The following is a 22,267-nucleotide window of genomic DNA, read 5'->3' on the forward strand; positions in this document are numbered from 1 at the left end:
AACCAATTGTGCCTCTCCTAAACATTTTTTTATTTGCATGTGTGTTATGCATGAGCACATACATGTGATACATGCATACATGTATGTGAATGCATGTGGAGGACAGAGGTTGATCACTCAACACCATGCAGATATCCTACAAACAGCCCTGGTCCCTTTGTTCCCTTAAACTTGTGAACCTGGGGCTGTTAAGGTGAGAACAAACGACTAATTTTCCCTTCTGACTTAATCTGGTTTTGTCTGTGGCTCTCTGTGGGCTCGTGATGGGACCTGACCCTGTGAGAAAGTTCAGGACTCTCAGAGAGGCCAACTGTCGTGGATGAACGTATGAAGCCCAGCGAGCCCTTTCCTCTCCAGGACTATGTGAGCATGGAGCAGCTGAGCTGAGACCCTCTGGCTGTCTCAGATCACCCATTGTCACAGCTGTGCTCTCTCAGACGGCCAAGTGACAAGGTGGGATGTGAACTGAAGAGCTGACCTTAGCTCTGCAGAACCTACCTCAGTGCCTGGGGCTCAGACGCCTGGGCACCCATCGTCCACACCACCCTTCCAAACTCGCAATCCCCTGAGCTCTCACACAAAACTATGGCTCCCAAGTTGGGCCAGGGAACTGCACAAATCTAAGAGCCAGTGTGGGTCTGTCCCTATCTATAGCCCTCTGAGGCTGCTTGGACATAGGGTGGCTGGAGGACGCATAGTCTCCTTTGTCCAGGTAGCGGAAGTGGAGATAATGGAAAAGGCTTTCTTGTTCTGTACTAGGAATTGAACCCAGGACCCCATGCACACGATAGTATACCCTATGATGCCACACTGAGTCATATACCCAGTTGTGCACTGGCAGACTCTAGCTAAATGCTCTACTATGACTTCCCCAGCCCTCACTGGGCGGGGGATTCTAGGCTTATGCTCACCTACTGAGCTATTCTTTAGTCCTCTCCTTATTTTGAGACAGGGTCTTACTCTATTCCCAAGGCTGGATTTGAACTCACTCCATAGCCCAGGCAGGCCTTAGCCTTGCAATCCTCCTGCCTCAGCATCCTGAGTGGCTGGGATGAGAGGTCTGCTTCAGTGGGCCCTTCTGGAAGGATTTCCTCATCCAGTACCTACACATTCTAGCCCACATTTGTAATAGTTCCCCTGGGAGCCACAGGTTCCTGTTTTGGTGACACAAGATGTCCATTCTTCTCTTGGTGGGGGACTCCTAGGGGACATTCCTTTGTGGGCCAGGACCTTCCAACATTACCACAAAATAATTTCCCGTTTATGTAGTAGGCACAGGAACTTAACCCACAGAGGACTGCTTATCCTTGGACTATGGGCCTCAAGGCTATGCTTCTCAGGAGTGGAGACAGACTTGCAGCAGGACGTGGAACACTGCAGCGAATTTTTAAAGTCCCCTGTGTCAAGCCCCTCTTGGTCTGGAAGTTCTGTGATGACCTTTTCAAGTTTCTCTGACTCAACAGGTGACAGGTGAAATGGAAAGAGGGGACTGGGTGCCATTAGCTTCCACTTCCTGTCCTAATGAATGTAGTGTGTATGTGTGTGTGTGTGTGTGTTGGGGGGGTGTCTGTGTGTGTGTGTGTCTGTGTGCTCTGGATTGTGGCCAAGAGGATGAGCAGCTAGGACCCCCTTACTCCAGAGATAGAGGTCAGCTTAGTTAGCTCTGGGTCTCATTACCCCTCTAACAATTCAAGCCCCCGAGTGGCAGAGGACACAAGCATCCCGAGGCACAATGAGTTTGTCACTGTAAGTTTGGCAGACGATAGATCAACCAAGCCTTTGGTCTGCCTTGTTGAGTCTCACTGCAGTGAAAAGCAGACTCATATTGAAACTGGCTCTGTGAGACAATGCGCCCTTAACGTGGAAAACCCTACGATCTGTTACTCGGGGAAGGCACTCCCCCAGATCTGTGTATAGATGCTCATGCTTGTGACCATAAGTGCACTCATGTGCGTGCACGCATATGTGTATGTGTGTATGTTATGTGTGTGAGTGCAATTGTGCAAGTGCTATGGCTCATACGTGGAGGTCAGAGGACAACTTCTGGTGTTGGTCCTCGCCTTCTACCACGTTTGACACAGGGACTCTGTTTGCTGCTGTGCATACCAGGGTAGCTGGCCCATGAGCCTCCAGGATCTCTGTCTCCCGTCTCATAGGAGCACAGGAGTTACCAGACAGACGCACATTGCTTTGCTGTATGTATATGGAATTTGTTTGGTGAGTGCCTGTGGATGGGGGGGACACTTGCCAGGCATTCGGCCTTCAGTAGCTCAGCCCAGCCTCCTACCTGGTTCCATTCTTTTTTGAGAAGGTGCTTTTGACATTGAGGTGGCGACTGTTGAGCTCCAAGGCCGCAAACCCTCCGTTATCCAGGGTCACTGACTCTTCCATGTTGGAGATGCCCTTACCTAGAGCCAAGGGAAAAAGCGGCATAGTCTTAGTAATGTGTCCGCTGCGGTGACACAGGGGTGGCTCAGTCAGCACCACCAGCCCCTGTGCTCCTGTCAGATGTGACCCCAGAATCACCCGGCACCGGCCTCAGCTAGAGAGGCAGTCAGAGCCGAGCCGAGCCGAGGAGCGAAGCTACGTGCGTGCCTTGCAGCACTGGAGCAGAAGAGCGATATTATTAGCATTTCAGTGTTTATCTTGCCCGATGCCAAAATGCCAGCATCCTTGCCAATATGTTATGAAAATGTGCTCAGAATGCATACCCTCATTAAAAGTCAGGGAAGTCAGATGTTTCACAAGTCACAAAATTAAAAGACTCACAATCCTGTAATGAAATTGAAAGTAAAAAGCAGGCTTATATGGGTAAGATGGGTAAAGAAAAGGGTTTCCTTAAAGTGAGAAAGATGTCCCAAATGGACGGTGGTGATGGCTGCCTCTGTCTTTGCATTAACCACTGATTTGTAGGCTTTTAAATACATCTACAAATGTGTATCTGTGAGGGTTAAACTTTACAAACTATTAGTCACTTATTTGGTATGTCTCTGTGGGTATGAATGTTACAGCGCCTGTGTGGAGGTCAGAGGACAACTTTCAGGAGTTGAGTCAGGTCCTGGGAATTGAACTCAGGTCTTCTGGCTTGGCAGCAGGTGCCTCTACCTTCTGAGTCATCTCTCAGTCTTGCTTGACAATTTATTGGAATTTGGAATCACCCAAGAGATAAACCTCTGGCCATGTCTGTGGAGGGTTTTCTAGATTAGGTTAACACCTACATAACATTAGGATTATAGACACGGGTATTGCCATGCCCTAGATATTACAAGGGAGTTGGGGATTTGAACTCAGATCTTTATGCTTGTACAGCAAGCACTCTTACTCACTGAGCCATCTCTTCAGCCTCCATCTGGGAAGTTTGCACTACCACATTTACTTGGGAGCTGGGACTGTCTTCTACCTTCCTATGTGGGCTGAGAGAGTCTTTGAAGGTGAGGATTTTATCTGGCATGTTCCTCACTATCTTGCTGCCCCTAGGACAGTCTTACCCACCCCCAAGACATGGTAAAGGTATATGTTCACTCTGAGAGGATTCCCTGCACCTGGCACCCTGCACCTTCCATGTGGCAGGATGCTGAGACTTACAAGACCCTAGAGGGAGTGCGGTAAATTGATGCTAAGTTTGCCTCTGCTCAGGGATGTGATGATGGGTGTTGGACTGGCGGGGACACAATGAGAGGGGCTAAGAGGCGCTTGCTAAGAAACAACCAAGGATATAAAAGGCTTAAATTCCATACCCCAAGTCACCTTCTGGGAGACAAGCCCCAACCTCAGGCTTCAATTATAATGTTAAATCAATACCCTAGGGGGAGGCTGGGTATTGGAAGGTGCCGGTCTGCTGTGTCTAGTGTGCTTTCCAGATGGAAGAGGAGAGAGAGGCATGGGAAGACTTCATGCTATTGTGTATCTGCATTAACTCATTGAAATGACATGCCGTTCATACTCTGCAAATCCCAGAGGAATAAAATCTGATTTACGAACACTTGTTAGAAGTGAATTTATACAGAAAAGAAAAGGAATGAACCCTTCCTTGCAGGGATGGATTCCTAGTGTCTGGGCGATTTAGGTGCTCTATCTCCTTAACCCCTCCAGCGGCACTGATGCCTGGCAGGGGTCCCCAGGGGACTAGCGTGGCTGTGATCTCCATTAACAGATCTATAACCCTTTAGTAAGGACAGACCTTTCTAGAAAGTAGAGACAGATTGACAGGTAGGTCTAAGTAGCCTGGTAGTTGTGGGGTGTGTGTGTGTGTGTGTATACATATGTATACATGTGCATGTGTGTGTGGAGGCAGAGGCCAGAGGTCAGTCTGGGGTATCATGACCAGCAACCAACCATTTTTTTTTGAGGCAGGGTCTCTCACTGGGACCTGGGACTTACAGATCGAGCTAAGATGGTCAGGGAGCCCCAGCGATCCACCTATCTCCACTCCAGGTCAAGCTTTTTCTACATGAGTGTTGGGGATCTATCTCTGGTCATCATGTTTACAGTCGGTACTTTCCCAACTAAGTTACCTCCCCAGCCCCATTGTGTTCTCTGGCTCAGCTTTGATAATTGCAGTGAAGCGGGGGCTGGGGTGAGGGTGGGGAGCAGAAGCCCGCAGAGGTAAAGCTCTTATCTAGTTGCTAAGAAGTGGTCTGACTGGTCATTATGAGGATTCTAAGAATTGAGGACAATGAAGAGCATCCATGTGAAGTGTGTGAAGATGTGTTCTCATCTCGTGTAGCATTGTGGGGTCCGTGCAGCATCCATAGGCTGACCCTCACACCATCCTGCTCGGCTCCTCTTCCTCAAGATGCAACCATAGCATTGCCTTTGAGAAACATGACTCCATTGGCCTTCTCCTGACCTCCACGTCTAAGAAGCTGCACCACATGAGTGTTCCTGTGGCTGCCTTCATCCCCCTCCTACATGTTTATTTCTTTAATGATGGTGATCAGTCCAACAGCAACGAGGTGTGGGAAGGAAGATTCAGAGAACCCAGCAAGTCCAACACCATGGGTAAGACACATGGCTAATATAAGGGGGCAGAAACTGTATCTCCAGCCTGGAGTTCTTTTCTTGTTTGGCTAGTGCTTGGGATGAAGTTTAGGGACTCTGGCATGCTAGGAGAGTACTCTACCACTGAGCCACACTCCAGCCCCTCACTGGGGGATTCTGGGCAGGGGCTCTACCACTGAGCCACACCCCAGTCCCTCATTGGGGGATTCTAGGCAGCTCTACCACTGAGACACTTATTTCCATAATATTTATGCACTGTTAAAGGAGACCTTGGTAGATCTAGCAGAGAAACCAAAAGTCAGTCCTCATGTCCAAATGCCAGGTAACCATAGGGAAACAGAGGTGGATGTCATACCTGTGCCACAGTTCTTGTACTTTTTGCTTTGCCCATGCAGGACCAGTGCGAAGACTACCAGGAGGACGAGGAGGAGGCTAGAGAGCGCCATCACCAGCAGGAACCACCACTCCTCATAAAACGGGGCTTCAGCTTGTGCTGCGGAAAAGACCATATAGGATGAGGCTCCACAGTGACTCCTGACAGCCATCTCCCTAGAACCTGGCAGCAGGGAGAGGAGCTTCCAGTCAGGGCGATCACAGCCCAGCACATGCTCTTCTGGGAATTTCATAAGCTCCATAGCAGGTGTGGGAATCCACACTCAGGGATTTTTCTATTTTCTCTATGGAATAAAGCTTGGGGGTCTCTGCCTTTAACTCTCAACTTGGTAGGATCTAGAATCACCCAGGAGCCTCTGGGCACTGTAAGGGGTCATCAGATCGGTCAGGTTAACTGATGAGGGCAGAAGACCCATCTTACCTTATGGGTGTCACCATTCCCTGGCTAGGGGCCTAGGCTATATATAGTGTTTTGAATAAATATGACCCCCCACAGGCCATAATGAGTGTGTGTGGCCTTTTTGGAATAGGTGTGGCTTTGTTAGAGGAAGTGTGTCTTTGGGGGTGCATTTTGAGGTCTCAGAGGCTCAAGCCAGGCCCCATGTCTCACTGTCTCTTCCTGCTGCCTGCAGATCCAGATGTAGAACTCTCAGCTACCTCTTTAGCACTGTGCCTGCTGGCATGCCACCATGCTCCCCACCATGATGATAATGGACTGAACCTCTGCAACTGTAAGCCAGTCTCTATTAAATGTTTTCCTCTATGAGAGTTGCCGTGGTCATGGTGTCTTTTCACAGCAATAGAAACCCTAACTAAGACACACTAAGTGAAGAAAGGGAGTTGGGTGTGCATTCGCTGCTCTCTGCTCCTCTGTTGTCAATGTGCTGTGATCAGCTGCCTCAAGCTCCTGCCTCCATCACCTCCGTACCATGATGGACTGCGCCACTGAGCTGGGAGCCAGAACAAACTGTTTCTCCCTTAAGGTGTCTTTGTCAGGGCAACAGGAAGAGAAATAGGACAGGATGGATGTACGCCAGACCTCCCTCTCCCACTCGTGACCTTACCCTTGAGAACATCCGCCATGCCTCTTCTAATCCTACCTATTTGGAAACGCTGACATAGAGGGGGACCCTGTCACTCCTCCATGGCTCAGCCTTCCCACAAATGCTGTGGGCTTAGCTTCATTACATCATTGATCTCATCGGCAACCTGGTCCCAACCATCCTCATCATTCTCTACTATCCTATCCCCTCATTGGAGAAATCTACCTGGATGGATTTACCCCACCCCAGCCACCTCTTCTCCTGGCTCCCCTTGGTGACAAACAAGGGGACCTTGACCTCTCAATGTCTCTGGATTTGACGCCACTGGGCATATTTAGCTACCTGTTGGCCTCCTCGGCTGGTCCAGGAGCCCCTGAAGCCTGGGGCTGTGTGCTATTTTATGTTCCTAGCAAAACTGAGCTGAACTGTGGGTTTTGTGTTCGAACCTGCTTTAGAGCCATCTACTCAAAAATGCTTTGTGTAAAAGCTGCTTGGGCAAAGGGTATGCACGTGCCCTCCTTCCTGTTTGTTCTATTCTGTTCCTGAAGAGAGGAAAATGTCCTCTCTACAGGTGCTGGGCCTACAGGCCCCCACTCCTGCCTTTCAGGGGTGTCCCTGTGAGCTGGTTAAATGGTACCGAGGGCCCTGAATGACAAACCTCTTATAGGCAGAGCCGGGGGTCTGTCTCCAGCTGCCAAAACCTGCAGAAAACACTTAGACCTTCGCATTAAGTATCTCATTGGCTGGATGACGAATGAGTGCATGCTGGGAATAAAGGGGAAATTGGCTTTGGATAATGGCACACCACAGGGCTTCTCAGGCGATGACAGTGTTCTGAGTCCGAAGGATGTAAGTGGGGTGTCTGGCTGTGCATTCAGTATCTCACAGAGCAAGTTCTGTGACTCTCAGGCTGGCCACCCAGGAGTGCCGGCCAGTTCTGCCTCTTGGCAGGGAGGAGAGGCCTTAGCTGTCCTGTGGGGAGTTCTCATCCCAGGGTTTGGATCCTGATGCAAGGCCAGTGGGTGATGGAAGCTAGCATTTCTGAAGGATGTCACAAACTGACTGTGGTTCAGATGGCAGCCATGGCTGGCTTGGATGCTGTGGGATCTCAGAATTGTTTGTGGATGATGCCCCAGGGAAGAAATGAGGGATCTGCATTCTATCTGCTGTCTGCTGTGTGGGGTTCAAGGCCATGTGGGCATGAAGCTCTTCACACCAGTTCTTCACAGAACCAGCAGTGTTTTATATCCTTTTCCGTGTGTGTGAGTGTGTGTGTGTGTGTGTGTGTGTGTGTGTGTGGTGTAGGCCAGAGAGGTCAGCTGAGAGAGGTCAACGGCAGGTGTCATTCTAAGGAATCGCACCCATCTCCCTTTTAGACAGGCTCCCTCATGGCCCTGGAGCTCACAGATCAGGCCCCAGGGACCCTCTCCCTGCCTATGCAGAGCAGAGACTGCAAGTGCTTGCTGCTATGCTTGAGTTCTTGCTATGGCATGGAAATCTCACCTTGTCTGTACAGTGTCTTTGGCAGTGGCTCGATGTCTGGGGCTCTGCTTGAGGAAGGCAGCCCCAGGGAGAAGCTGCAGAGTACAATCTACTCCGTGCTCACCACTGCTATCTGCAGCAGCTCCTCCACCCTGGAGCTGCTCCACTTCTGCTTCCTGCTCCTGTCTTTTGAGAAAGGACAGCACCCTCACGTGTCTTAAAGGGCTTACCTGACACAGCTGTGGAAGGGCGGCTGGGTTCCCCAAAGCCTGCCTGGTTCACGGCCACCACCCGGAACTCGTAGGTCACCCCTTGCCGCAGCTTGTCCAGGCCCACGGTGTACGAGGTGGCACTCCGGGGAATGTCCTTTGCAAACATGTCCCATAAGCCTTCATCTGCAAGAGGAATCAGAGATGGAGCAGAGGTCAGGGCAGCTCTTCTGGAGATGAGTCCTAGGCACCTGGCTGCCTGCATGCCTGGCTGGCCAGCTCACAGGTGCCCAGGACAGGGCATCTGGTGCCAGCCCCAGAGGCTGGAGAGGACCGCGGGTGGAGAGGCGTGTCTCCTTGATCAGCAAATCCCCAGAGTGTAGTGAGCGGGGCGTGACCATGTCTTTATTTGTTGTTACACTTACTTATTTTGTGTGTGGACATGGACGTGCCATGGGGCACATGTGGAGATCAAGGGACAACTTGTGGGACTTCATTCTTCCACCATGTGAGCTCTGGCACCAAACGGGTCCTCAGGCATGACCAAACCATCTCATCGTCGGGAGTGGCATCTTCTTATCTCTCTCCTCCTTATCATATTCTCATGGGTTCTAGATCCCCCCTGGTTTCCCACTTGATGTCACCTTAGGGACCCTGGCTCCCTTTTGGTTTGCAGCTTTCCCTGCCTGTGCTACACACCCCATTGCTGACCCTTTAGATCCCTTTCTTGACCTACAGACAACTCCACCTGGGCACGAGCTGGTCACCCGCTGGCCTGCACTCATTTCGGGTCCCAACCCTGTTCTGGCTGGAAACAAAAGGCAGCCAGCTGGGCAAGGGGACAGTTTGAGGCATAGCTCCCTTTCTCACTGCTGCCACCACTGGGGTGGTGCACAGTGTTCTCCATGCACTGTGGACAGAATGGACATCTGTGCTCCTGGACTGGCTGTCATCCATCTTTTCAGAGCAAAGTGCTGGATTATGCAGGAAATGCAGGCCTGGTACATGGTTGGGGGTACCACCCTTAGAGCTCAATGCCCTCTGCTTGGACTGAGACCCTGGTTTCTGCCTGGAGGGCCACTTCCCAGATGAAAATATCTTAGCAATGTCCAGTGTCTTGAGCGCCTGCAGTGTCAAGCCCACACTAAATGCAGAGTGAGTGTTTTATTTGCATCACAACTGCTAGGGAGCAAACTTGGCAGCGCTTCGTGGCTGAGCCACTATCCGAGCGCCTCACTGAAGGTTTCTAGGCAGGTGCGCTACTGCCAAGTTCTGCCCCAGCCTGGCTTTTTAGTCAATGGCCTGGCACTACCACTACACATTTTTTTTTTAAGATTTTGTATTCTGGACAGATGCTTGCAAATCCATGCTCTCAGTAATATTCACAGTGCCAGAAGGTAGAAACTACCCAAGTGACCCATGGACAGACAAAGGGCTAAACAAAACACTGCATGTTCACACAACAGAATATTACTCCGCTTTCAGAATAAAGGGATTCTGACAGTAAGCATGGATGCTGAGGACCAGATGCCCAGTGAAGTCAGTCAGTCATAAAGGACCACATACTGTACAATGTTGTTGAGATAAGGTCCTCGGGGTTGTTTACGTGCTGGAGACAGAATGTGGAACGGTGGGTTCCAGGGAGTGGGATTCAGTGGAGAGGGTCTGGGTTTCCAAGACGAAAGGTGACGATGGAGACACAGCACCATGAAGTTACTCAAAGTTACTGAGCTGTGCACTTAATAAGGCTAAGGTGTGGCTGGGGAGGTGGCTCGGGGGTAAATGGTTTGCTGTGTAAGTATGGGCACCTGAGTTCGATTCCCAGCTGGCACACACAATTCTCAGAGCTGGGTAGGCAGAGACAGGAAAATCATTAGTGCGCAGTGGCCAGTTTGGCCTAATGAGTGAGTTCCAGCTAGAGAGAGACCACAGAGGAGAGTGACTGAGGAATGACATCTGAGGGTGTCTCTGGCCTCCACGGGGACACACCACACCCACCCACACCCACCCACCCACACACACACACACACACATACACACACCCATACACATACACATATATACACACACACATACATACACACACCACACAAACACATACCAACACACACGGTGACTTTTCTTTTATACATAGTTTTCCACTGTAGATAAATACTAAATTTATGTAAATTCTGATATTTAGGAAAATGCAAATAAGATCAAAGCCAGAAAAATGTCTTATAGAAAAGAAGAAAAAGGCAAATGGCTTTGATTCCACAGCACCAACCAACAGAGCGAAGGAAACACAGCCAGTGAAATTGGTCATGGTGACACAAGCTCTCACATGGTGGAGGCGGGGCAATCAAGTCATCCTTGGCTTCATGGCAAGTTCTGGGCTAGCCTGGGCTACATGGAGGCCATGTTTTAACAATATCAACAACAATGCACTAAAATCCCAAAGTACTGTGGCTGAACAAACTCTGTAACTACATAGCCCAGGTTCTGTCATTGGCTGTGTGACCTCAGGCAGAGCACTCACCCACTCTGGGACTTGTCAATCAAACGGTGATAACATAGGCACGTCCCATGTAGGCCTGCCTTGAGGATTCAATATGTTTTTATTTATAACGTGCTCAGCACACTGCTTCACACGCAGTCAGTGCAATGTGAGTGATTGCAAATAAAATATAAATGATTCCCCAAGGAGGCTTCTGCTAAAAGGTGGGCGCGGAGCCTGAACTGTTCCCATGATGCAGAATAGAAGTCCTTCCCAAGTTCAGTTTCCTCTTAGAGGCAGAGTTATGCGGGACTCAGAAAAGCCAGCGACGGGGGGAGGGAGAGCCCAATGAATATACATGTGCATGCACCCGTTGTTTTTATGCCCGGGGTGACGGGGAAACGAAACCTCGCCACACCTCCTTCACAGAGGATGCTCTCGGATGGATCAGCCCATCGGTAAACAGGAGGAGATCGCCCGTGTATGAGTCTGTGTTTGCTCAGGGTTGAGACTTTGCCCTGGCGAGGCCCCGATAGTCACAGGTTAACGAATGAGGTGATGCTGATGGTTTCAAAGGCAGCAGCAGAGGCCTTTAATCACACAGCCTTGTGATTTATTCCTACATACTCACGTCGTGGGTTGTTGCTCATCAGGAGACCCGTCAGGGATGGCAATGTTACTACGGCAAACTATAGCGTAGGTGGTCCCTTCCCTTCCCCCAAATAACAAGGTTTATGTGCACAGAATGAATGTCACTGTGGCTTAGGTATATTTTTTAAAGATTTGTTTTATTTGAGGTATGTGTAAGTATTTATGTGAATTATACATACCATATGTGCAGGTGCCTTTGGTGTCCAGAAGAGAGCACTGGCTCTCCCGGAGCTGGAGTTACAGGCAACTGGGAGCTGCCTGAAACAGATGCTGGGAACCGAACTGGGGTCCCCTCTAAGAGTAGCAAGTGATCTTAACCCTGATCCACCTCTCCAGCCCTGGTTTATATTTCTTATGTGAATTTTGCTTAAGAATGGCTCAGAGTCATAGTGCATTTAATACACCTGGCCTGCAGAGCGCTGGAGCCCCTGACATTCCCTTGTCCATCTACGACGATTCAGGGCCCACTCTGTGGTGGGATGCTCCTCTGCCCCTCGGGGCTCAGGAATCTCTGTGCTCACAGCTGTGCACAGTCTAGGACAGGAGGAAGAGGGAAAGCAAGGGCATGTCCCCCGCTCCCCCGGCCACATTCCAGGAAGTTGCAGCCGTTCCACCCACAGCTCCAGAGTGTATGCTCGGTTTACTTCACTGTATACCCCAGGGCTCTGGAATTTTTAAAGAATTAATGAGACATTGGTTCTTATCATCTATCCACCCACCTACCCATCAACCTACACATATATACCCATCCCCCACAACCCACCCATCCATCCATCACCCACCCATCCATCTACTTATCCTTACCCACTCCCTCATCTGGGCACCTATGCACTGACTCAGCCACCCATCCATCTAGCCATCCACCCACTCCCCATGTATGCACTCCCTCACCTGTCCACCTATCAGCTCACCTACTAACCCATTGGTCCATCCACCCATTCACTCAGCCACACGCCCATCCACTTTTGTATCCACCCATTCCTCATACACGCACCTGCTCACCAACTCACCCATCCATCTACCCATTCTCCCACGTACCCATTTATGCACCATTCAGCCACTTACGCACCCACCCACCCACCCACCCATCTCTCCACCCACCAACATAACCACCCCCAACCATTCACTCACTCATCCACCCACCCGTCTATTCACCTCGCCAGGCAGCCATATTTGCTTCCCATAGCCTCTTCCAGGCCCCAACTCCAACAGTCTTTCCAGAAATAACAATTACCCCTATTTTCTTCATGCATAGCTCCAAGGCCCTAAATGCTGAATGCGTTGTGGCATGTTTTCAGCTAAAAAGATAATGCTATGCTATCAGAGTCTAAACATAGAAGAAATGCAGGCTTGCGAGACTGGGTGTTGTTCAAAACCACTAAAGCTAGATGAGAGCCCCGGAGCCTGGAGGATTTCCATTGCATCTGAGGTCGGAACACCTTTGTGCTGAGCTCTCTCGGCGTCCTCTGCATTCATGTTTACTTGATATTCTCCTGTCGCTGGGGACACACACGACGTTCCCTGCACCTATCGTCACCCAAAGACCACATTTTACTTTAAGAGCTCTGTCATAGCTCCAGGAGCTCTGTGCATTTTTTATAAAAACATTTTAAAATATTGATATAGAATCTCAACACAGAGCGATTTATTCAGCAATCCACTTACACTCAAAAATGGGGAAGGGTGGTGTCATGCCAAGACGATTTCCTTCGGAATTAACGGAAGAAAATGTTTGCATTTTTTATTTTGCTTAATTCTGCTTTCTAAAATTAGCCTGTCGTACTTGGATTATAATTCACTGGGCTGTTTATCCACACCAATATTTACGTGATGATCTCCAGTGGCGGGGAAAGGGGGACTGACAAAAAAAAAAACAAAACTTGGCAGCTGTGAGAGCGGCCACTGTTCCCCAACTGTGGGTTGTTTTTCTCATTTTTATTATGCTGCTAAATATCTCAATAAATCAGTGATGGAGAAAATACCTCCACAAATTTGTGAGAAATATCACATTACAGAACTATTAACAATAATGAGATTTGTGCCACTGATTTTCCTTGTATCGAGAAGCTCCCCAGTGCCTGGACTTTCACCTCAATCACAACAGGCGAGGACGGCGTGACTGTGTTTGCCACAAGGAAACCCTGGGCACTGAGTGCAAGTGACCCCCTTGTCCTCACCACGGGCAAGCTGGGACGTCATCGCATATTACATATAAGGCCAGGTCTCTACTGACTGATCCTGAACAGTGGATCCTGGGTCAATTCCTGGGTGATTGGTCCCTTGGGTGACTGACTTGTTTCCTGGTTGACTCACTGGTCCCTTGAGCAACTGACTCATCTCCTGGGTGGACTGATCAGTCCCCTGGGAGACTGGTCTCTGGGTGACAGACCCCCTAGGTCTTTTGGATGATCCCCGGGTGATTAGCACGTGTCTGACTGTTCTCCTGCCTAACCCCCAGTTGCCTGGTCTTCTGTGAATGTCACAAGGTAACAGCCAGGGTGACCTTTGATTCCTGGTGACCGATTCCCTGAATGGCTAACCTTCTGGGTGATGACTGATACCCTAGATAATTGACCCCTGCATGCCTGGTCCTCAAATGACTGATCCCTGGATGAATGATTGACAGATCCTCAGGTGACTGACCCCTGCATAATCCTTCTGAACTGACTTCCCCATGATGTAACCCCAGGGAACTGATTCCTGGATCATCCATCTTGTTTCTTGGTGCACTGTCAGAGAAAGTCTGCCTTGAGGTCTTAAGACAACAACGAAGCACCAGGACATGGATGCTGCAACTGTTCCTAAGTAAGCATCACTGTCACTACATCCTAACAGCCCACAGAGGTGGTGGAACTGCGGACCTCAGCTCTCTGCAATGGTGTTCCTTAGAGAAGATGGGCTCTGTGATTTTCCTCCTCCAGTGTGTTGTTTACCCAAAGAAAGAGAATGGAGACCCTAAAAACAGACGGACGGCTCTTCCCGTACAAACACATCTACCGTCAAAGGCTATGCTTGTGTTCAGAGGATGAAATCAGTCAGCTTTTATCCCTCAACGCCAGCAGCTCCCAGCCCCAGTGTAAGGGATGCGTTTGTTCCCTACGCTATTCCATCTTTTCTAAACCAAGAGAGAGCCCAATGCAGCATGACCAAGGGGCCTTCACTGGAAGTATCCCTCCAACGCCCAGGCATAAGCGCTTGCAGGTACCAGGGCAGACGGCATGCCAATACAAAAGTTTGATTCCACAGCCAATTAAACAGGGTCTCCACGCTGAATGAAACTGCCACTCACTACCGAGACTGCGGGTCCCGGTAACTCACGAAGCCAACAGCCTGACCGCCAGCCTGCAGCGCTGAGTGAGTGGGCGCCTGGCAGTTGTTTATTTCTTAAGCGCTGCCGTTTCTCTCCGTATAAACTGTCAAGCTAGGAGGTGAGGCTTAAACAACAGGCTGAACACAGCTGCCAATAAAAATGTCTTTTGTCTGGTCCTTGCCCAGGGTTGCAGAAAGCACTTGGTGCAAGTCTCATGGCAGGGATGGCCAATGAAGGAGACTGACTCAGGGGAGGAGGAGGACACCCAGGCATTTGGTGGGAGGAGGGAGAGCAGCATGAGGCATAGCCCCTGCTGAGGTCTGCATGCTATACCTGCCGACACAGATCTCAAACCTTCAAAGGATATGACTATTCATTCATTTATTTAATATGCCTGTGCATGTGTGCATGTGTGCAGGCCAGAGGAAAACCTCGGGTGTCATTCCTCAGGTACTGTCCCCCTTGGTTTTTGAGGCAGGGTTTCTTGATGGCCTGTGACTTGCTGACTCGGCTGACTATCCAGAGAGCCCCAGGGACCAGCCTATCCCTGCCTCCCCAGCACTGGGATTCAAGCACGCATCATCATGTCTGGTTTTACTGAGCGTAGGTTCCAGGGATCAAACCCAGGCCCTCACACTTGCCTGACGAGCGTTGTATCAGCTGAGCCATCTCTTTAGCTCTGCACTAGTTTATTGTCGAAACAGAGTCTCCCTCTGTAGCCTGGGTTGACCTGGGTTCACCATCCTCCTGCCTCATCCTCTGGCAGCCTGCACCACTATGCCCAGCTTGGAGATATTGGTATTCTTCCTGGTTCAACTCAAATTCGCCTCGCCAAGAACTGACAATAAACACTATGAATGCGAAAGGACTTGGGGTGCACCCAGGAGGGCTGAGGGTGGAGAGGCACCGGTCCCTCGCCTGACGGCTAAAGCATCATCTGTGAAAACAGCAATACAATGTCTGCCTGCCTTGGGTGCGTCCTAAATATATATTTCATGGCTGTTTTGGAGAGGAAAGTATATTTATAGTGCCTTTAGTGCCATTCCAGTGTATTGTGTAAATATGTAAATTAGTCTCTGAGAGCTACACAGCAAAATGCCTTGGAATAATTTGCGTAAATAAATCATCCGCGTCTGCCCACCGCATAGCTGCTTTCCCGGCGCCTTCTGCAACACGATTCCAGGGGAGGCTCGCTCACAATTTAGAGAAATGAACCAGCTGGTCAGCCGTCCTGGCAGGGCTCAATGGCCGTGTCCTCAGGCCACACTCGGGAACCACCCTCTCTGGAATAGGGGATTCTGTGGCTTAGCCCGATGTGACTGTCATTAGCTACCGTTGGGTGCAACAGTCATGGGCTCTTCAGCGAAATCGTCAGGGGTGAAGACAGAGATGGGAACAGATGGAGGCAGTGTTGGTGGGATTGTCTCCAGGAGGGCCAGCAAGGATGTGGCCGGGCAGGAATGTATCAGGGTGAACCATTTGGGCTACGGGACACCTACTGCTGAGTGTCTCTGCCCCCCCCCTAGATGCCAGGCAGGCAGGGCTCTGCTAAACCAGGGCTCCACCCCGAGAAGGCCTTGCCAGGGAGCTTGGGTGGAGAAAATGAGAAGATAGAGTGTTTAATGGTTTGTGTAATGAGGCCTGAAATAGATGACAGCTGAGATCCAGAGGCCCCTGGGTCCCAGCAAGGTGTTTAAATATTGACAATCTATAAAAGCCCGCATGCCGCTGTGAGCTGTGGCTGGCCTGCGTTGCAGAGGGGACTGGGCACCATGCTGTGTTTTATTTTTCCAATAAAAGGCTCTGGTTCAACAGCCCACCATGGTCAGTCAACAAGATCCACAAGGGGACATGGGTGACAACTGTCTTCCAGTGTCAGTGGCGAGATAGCGAAAGTCAACTCTGAACATAGAGTCACTGTAGAGATCTGGTTAGCTGTCCCCGGTGCTGTGGAGAGGACCAAATGACCACAGAAGGCCCAGAACCTTCACTGACTTGAGAACCCGTCTAGAGCTGGAAAGTGCCTTCCTCCTCATATGCCATCCAGGGCCCCAGTCCATCAAGCTGGAGCCAAAGAATTTCCTCCCTCCCTCCCTCCCTCCCTCCCTCCCTCCCTCCCTCCCTCCCTCCCTCTTGCCCTCCTTCCTGCTGTCTCTTAGTGTTTTCGTTCTTTGACAATTTCATATCTTACCAAATTTTCCCACTGCCCTCTAACTAGGAAGAAGCTGTGTTTTTGGTTTTTTTTGTGTGTGTGTGTGCGTGCGCGTGTGTATATGTGTGTGTGTGTGTGTGGTGTGTACACAGCTATGTTCATGCAAACATGCATAGGTAGCACCTTGGCCATGGGCATGCTTTGGCACATGTGTGTGGATCAGAAGATCATCAGGTGTTGGTCCTCATCTCCCACTTCATCTGAGGCCGGATCTAGTTTGTTGATCTTACGCCAGTAGCTAGGACCTAGCAGGCTCACAAGCTTTCAGAGGGGACCCCCTGCCTCTAACCTCCCCCCCCAGTTTGCTGTGGGAGCCCCAGGTTGCAGGATGTTCTGCTGTGTCCAGCATAGGTTCTCAACCTTCCTAACGCTGCCACAATTTAATACAGTTCCTCATGTTGTGGTGACCCCCAATCCTTAAATTATTTTCGCTGCTACTTTGTAGCCATAAAGTTGCTACTGTTATGAGCTATAATGTAATGATCTGTGTTTTCCATTTGCCTTAGGACAAATGTGAAAGGGTCATTTCACCCTCAAAGGGGTTGCGACCCACAGGTTGAGAACCTCTCTTCTCAGGCATCACACTCTCGTCCTCACATTGGTGTGGCCAGTGCTCTACTCACTAGGCCACTCCCCTGCCCACTTCCCCAGTCTTTCTCCTTCGATGCTTCCAGAAGGTGTTTCTAACTTGTAAGCATTCAGAGGCAACATAGAAGGGAAAGGAGAGGAACTGCCTGCCACAGGGCCACACCAGGGCTCTTCCCTCTGGGTCTCACAACCTCCTTCAATGCCAGATCCAAACGGCTCCTGACACCACAGCCACTGGTGAAGAAGCCACTTCCTGAAGCATGCCTGGTGCTTCACCTGCGTTCCCACTCAGGCATTCCTTGGGAGCCCTGCAACCATCTGAAGGTCACGGTGAGGCTGCTTAGCATTCCCCAAGTTTGGTGACACCCCTCGCCTGCCCCCGCCCAGCTCCCAGAGGTAATATCCAACTCAAAGCAGCAGCAACTCATTTCCCAATAACGTCCACCCTTCGTTATTGAAACCAAATGGAACGTTCACACACGGCAGGTTGGGAATGCAGATTAGGCCTGTCGCTATGGAGAACAGGATGGAGCCTCCTCCAAAACCCTAAAAACAAACTGTGGATGATCCGGCCATCTCGGTGCTGGGTAAACCACCAGAGAAAATGAGGTCGGTATGTCCAAGAGATAGCTTTGCTATCTAAGATGGGGGCTCAGCCTCGATGCCTGTCAATGGAGGAATGGGAAAAGGAGGTGTGGCACAAATACACGCCAGAGTCTTACTTAGTCATAAGGAATGACCAGCTTCTGGTGCTTGTGGTAACACGTATGGAGTTGGAGGAGACCATGTTAAGGTAAACCCAAGGATCTGTGCTCCGCCTCTAACAAAACAAGATGATTTGGAGGCAGAGCGCCAGTTACAAAGAGTGCTGTGGTTGGGTGTGGCCAGTGCCCACTTTGTGTGGTGTCATGGTGGGTACATGAACGGCCTCCCACAGGCTTGTGTGCTGAATGCTCAGTTACCAGCCTCCGGGGGAACTATCTCAGAGGTGGACCTAGCCAGAGGGAGTAGGCCACTGCAGGTGAGCTCTTGTCCCTGGCCTCTTCCTGTCTCTCTGTCTGCTTCCTGTCCCCTCCACCTGACTTTTCTGCCAAGCACATGGGGCCAAGTGACCTTAGACTAAACCTTCCGAAATGTGAGCCAAGTCAAATCTTTCCTTCCTTAAGCTCCTTGTGTCAGGCAAATTAGTCCCAGCTATGTGAAGGCAACAAAATTAGCCCGCAGAAAAGCACCACCCTGGAGCCTGGGTGTGGGTTAGGTGGGAGGGAACATACATAGCATGCCGGAGCCCTGGGTACCATCTCCTGCACTCCATAAAACTGGGCACAATAAAGCATTCCTGGGATCCCAGGACTCAGAAGGTGGGGGCAGGAAGGTCACCCTTGGCTACATAGAGAGTTCAAGACTAACCTGGGCTGCATGTATACCCTCTCAAAAAAACTCCCACTGATATATGCAATTAATACTTGTTTAAAAGTGGGCAAGAGAGGGCTGGAAAGACGGCTCAGGAGGTAAGAACGCTGGCTGCTCTTCCAGAAAACACAGGCTCAACTTCCATAAATGGTGGCTCCCAAATCCTCTGTACCTCCAGTTCCAGGGGATCCAACACTATTGCCTCCTCAGGCATCAGGCACACACATGATATACAAACATACATGCAGGCAAACACCCGTAGACATAAAATAAAATAATGTTTTAAAAAGTGAGCAGATGTGAAGAAGTCAGAAGGAAGGAGGCGGGGCAGGAGTGGGTCTGTATGTATATGTGAGGTGTACGTACAGAGTGTGTAACGGCTGCTCGCAGCCCTGCGCACACACGAGGACAGAGGAGGATATCGGGTGCCCTGCTCTGTCCCTCACCTTATTCTCCTGAGACCGGGTCTCTCGCTGAGCCATCAAGGAGGCAAGTGGCCAGCAAGCCTCACCCACCCTCCCGTCTCCACCTCCCACGGCACTGGGATTACAGGTACAAATGCACACATAGCCATATCTTGCTTCTGATGCGGTGCTGGGGATGTGAACTCAGGTTCCCACGTGTGTACAGCAAGCCTTCTTACTCCCTTACTCCCTAAGCCATCTTCCCAGTCCAGGAATGGACCTCAGCCCGCGCTTCCAGGAGCCTGAAAGTTAGAGCACTTGATGTGCCATTTCTCTATTAATAAGGACTCTGTAATTACCCACAGTGAGCCAGGCTCCTTGCACAGGCTGCCGGCATTAGACCCCTGAGACGAGGCCCTGAAACACTCCTCGATCTTCCTGATGAGCTGAACCGTCTTCGAGTGTCCTTTGCCTCTCATCCACCCTCCTCTGAGAGTGACAATTATCATCTCTCCGAGTGTCATGTGGCTAAGGCATCAGAAGCTGAATGCCTGAGAGGTTAAGAGCACAGCCCCACAGCTGTAACTAGGCACTAAGAAGGAACAAGAAACGAGCCTCGTCTTCCACACACACCCGCTACCTCAGCCCTGCTAGGGAAATGCCAGGAGAGAAGGCCAGAGACCCCACAGACCACAACCCTCAGTGTGACCGAGGTACTACCACGTGGGCAGTGCCTGATTCTGGTCTCCAGGCAGGAGCTCAGGATCCTGCTGCTCCTACCTGATGGCCTGGCCTCTATGACATAGCCTGTCGTGGGAGTGTTCCCAGCATTCCCCTCTGTCCACTGCAGGGTCAGCTCGGAGGCAGATTTGGTGACGAGGACATTTCTTGGCGAGCCTGGGGACCCTGTGGGATAGAAAGAGCAAAGTGAGTAGATATTGGCCTTGAGGGGAATAGTGGTCCCTCATTGGGGACAGAAATGTTGACTTTATTTGCACTAAAGATTTTTTTTCCTTGGGGGAGGATTGAAGGGGGAGAGGCAGGGAGGGGAGCAGAGAAAAATGTAGAGCTCAATAAACAATAATTTAAAAAGTTAAAAAAAGAAAAAAAGATTTTATTTTGCTTTTTTGAGGCAGGTTTCTTTGTGTAACTATTAGAGACTTTTAAACTTTTATTTATTTATTTATGGTGTGTGTGTGTATGTGTGTGTGTGCAGGTGTCTGCAGAGGAAAGGAGAGGGCATCAGATCCCTTAGATCAGCAGTTCTCAACCTGCGGGTTGCGACCTGTTGTGGAATATTATTTTAAGACATATTGCATTCGTTTATGCTGTGGAACATTTGTTTAATGATGCAAAGATGTGTTACATTCTTTTATGTTGCATTTGTTTAACTCCGTGAAGCTGTGTTACTTTGCCTGTGTAAAATACCTGATGGTCTAATAAGGAGCTGATTGGCCAATAGCAAGGCAGGAGAGGGAGAGGCAGGGCTGCCAGGTAGAGGGAGTAAATCAGAGGAGAAGGGAGGAGTGGCTAGAAAAGAAAAAGGAGAGGAGAATGTCAGGAGCCAGCCACACAGCCACACAGTCAGCTATGGAATAAGAAGGAAAGAAAGGTATATAGAAAGGAGAGAAAGGTAAAATCCCAGAAACAAAAGATAGATGGGATAATTTAGTTAACAGAAGCTGGCTAGAAATAAGCCAAGCTAAGGCCAGGCATTCATAAGTAAGAATAAGCCTTCGTATAGTTATTTGGGAGCTGGGTGGTGGGAAACAAAGAGGAAAAAAAAAACCTACAGAGATTCCTTTGGTGTCACATACCAGATATTCTACAAATTAGATATTTACATTACCATTCATAACACTAGCAAAATTACAGTTATGAAGTGGCAAAACAATAGTTATATGGTTAGGGATCACCAAAACCTGAGGGCTGCAGCATTAGGAAGGTTGAGAAGCTCTGTCTTAGATTCAGAGTTACAGATGGTTGTGAGTCATCCTCAAGGGCCCTGGGAATGGACCCAGGTCCTCTGCAAGAGCAGCAAGTGTTCTCAACCACTGAGCTATATCTCTCCAGCCCTAGACTGTTTTTTGAGGCAGGGTCTTGGTACACAGCCAGGGTTAGCTTTAACTTTGTGACTTTCCCGTCTTCTGAGTGCTGGGATCACGGGCACTCTACACCCTGGCTGACTCTGTCCAGGTTTCCTTCCCTCCTTGCTCCACGGGATCGGTATGAGGCATGAAGGGGGTCAGTGCGCACCGAGGATGTAGGACCCAGAGGGGATGGTTTAGAAAGGCCAGTTACACCACTGCTCAACTGAGAGCAATGACAGATTGCTTAGGGAGATGCTGAGAGCAGTCAGCACTATCTACCTGCAAGATCTCCAAGCGTTCGTCTCTTTTTGTGCTTACATTTAGCTCTGGTTTTTTATAATCTTGATAAGAAAAACATTTTGAAGGATGCATGCACAGGACATAGGAATTGGAGAGACATGTTGCTGAATCATAGAACACCATGAACGCACACATATGCCTCTGTATGGTGGCACAGAGAAGAAAGCTTCAAATCCCTCAATGAACTCTAAAGGTAAGTCATGAGAAATGATTTGATTAAATTAAAAAGGGGTTAACTAGGCTGGAGAAATAGCCCAGTCAGTGGCGTCCCCGCTGCACAAGCAGGAGGGCCTGGGTTTGGGTCCCTAGCACCCATGTCAACGTGTCTGCCTCTTCAGTCCTGGCACATGAGCGGGGTGGACACAGGTGCATTCTGGGAGCTCACCAGCCTCTCGATCTAGTCAATCAGTGAGCACAGGGTTCATGGAGGGATCTTGTCTCCAAAACTATGTGAAAGAGTGATTGGGAACGACACCAAACAAGGACTTCTATAGGCAGATACTGCGCTTGTAGACACCTGTGCACACATACCCTACACACATGCAAACACATGCACACAATTAAAAACAGTAAGATTTGGGGCTAGATGTGTGCCTGCAATCCTAGCACAGAGGAGACAAGGGAGAACCCCTGAGACTTGCTGGGCTGCACATAAAGAGTGTATATATTAAAAAGTTTTAAAAACTCATTTATTT

At 49.8% G+C, this 22,267-nt stretch overlaps 1 protein-coding gene across 1 annotated transcript in view; it reads right to left on the reverse strand.

Moving 5' to 3' along the window:
* Sdk1 (sidekick cell adhesion molecule 1) overlaps window positions 1-22,267 on the reverse strand; it is a 959,866-nt gene that overhangs the window by 12,317 nt on the left and 925,282 nt on the right. The window contains exons 40-43 of the mRNA XM_075974284.1: window positions 19,963-20,088; window positions 8,150-8,314; window positions 5,357-5,494; window positions 2,288-2,408 (exon numbers count right to left, since the gene is read on the reverse strand). Coding sequence (XP_075830399.1) covers window positions 2,288-2,408; window positions 5,357-5,494; window positions 8,150-8,314; window positions 19,963-20,088 — 550 coding nt within the window. The remainder of the gene's footprint in view (window positions 1-2,287; window positions 2,409-5,356; window positions 5,495-8,149; window positions 8,315-19,962; window positions 20,089-22,267) is intronic.

The sequence above is a fragment of the Microtus pennsylvanicus genome, chromosome 1, assembly GCF_037038515.1.
Source record: "Microtus pennsylvanicus isolate mMicPen1 chromosome 1, mMicPen1.hap1, whole genome shotgun sequence".
Classification (NCBI taxonomy): domain Eukaryota; kingdom Metazoa; phylum Chordata; class Mammalia; order Rodentia; family Cricetidae; genus Microtus; species Microtus pennsylvanicus.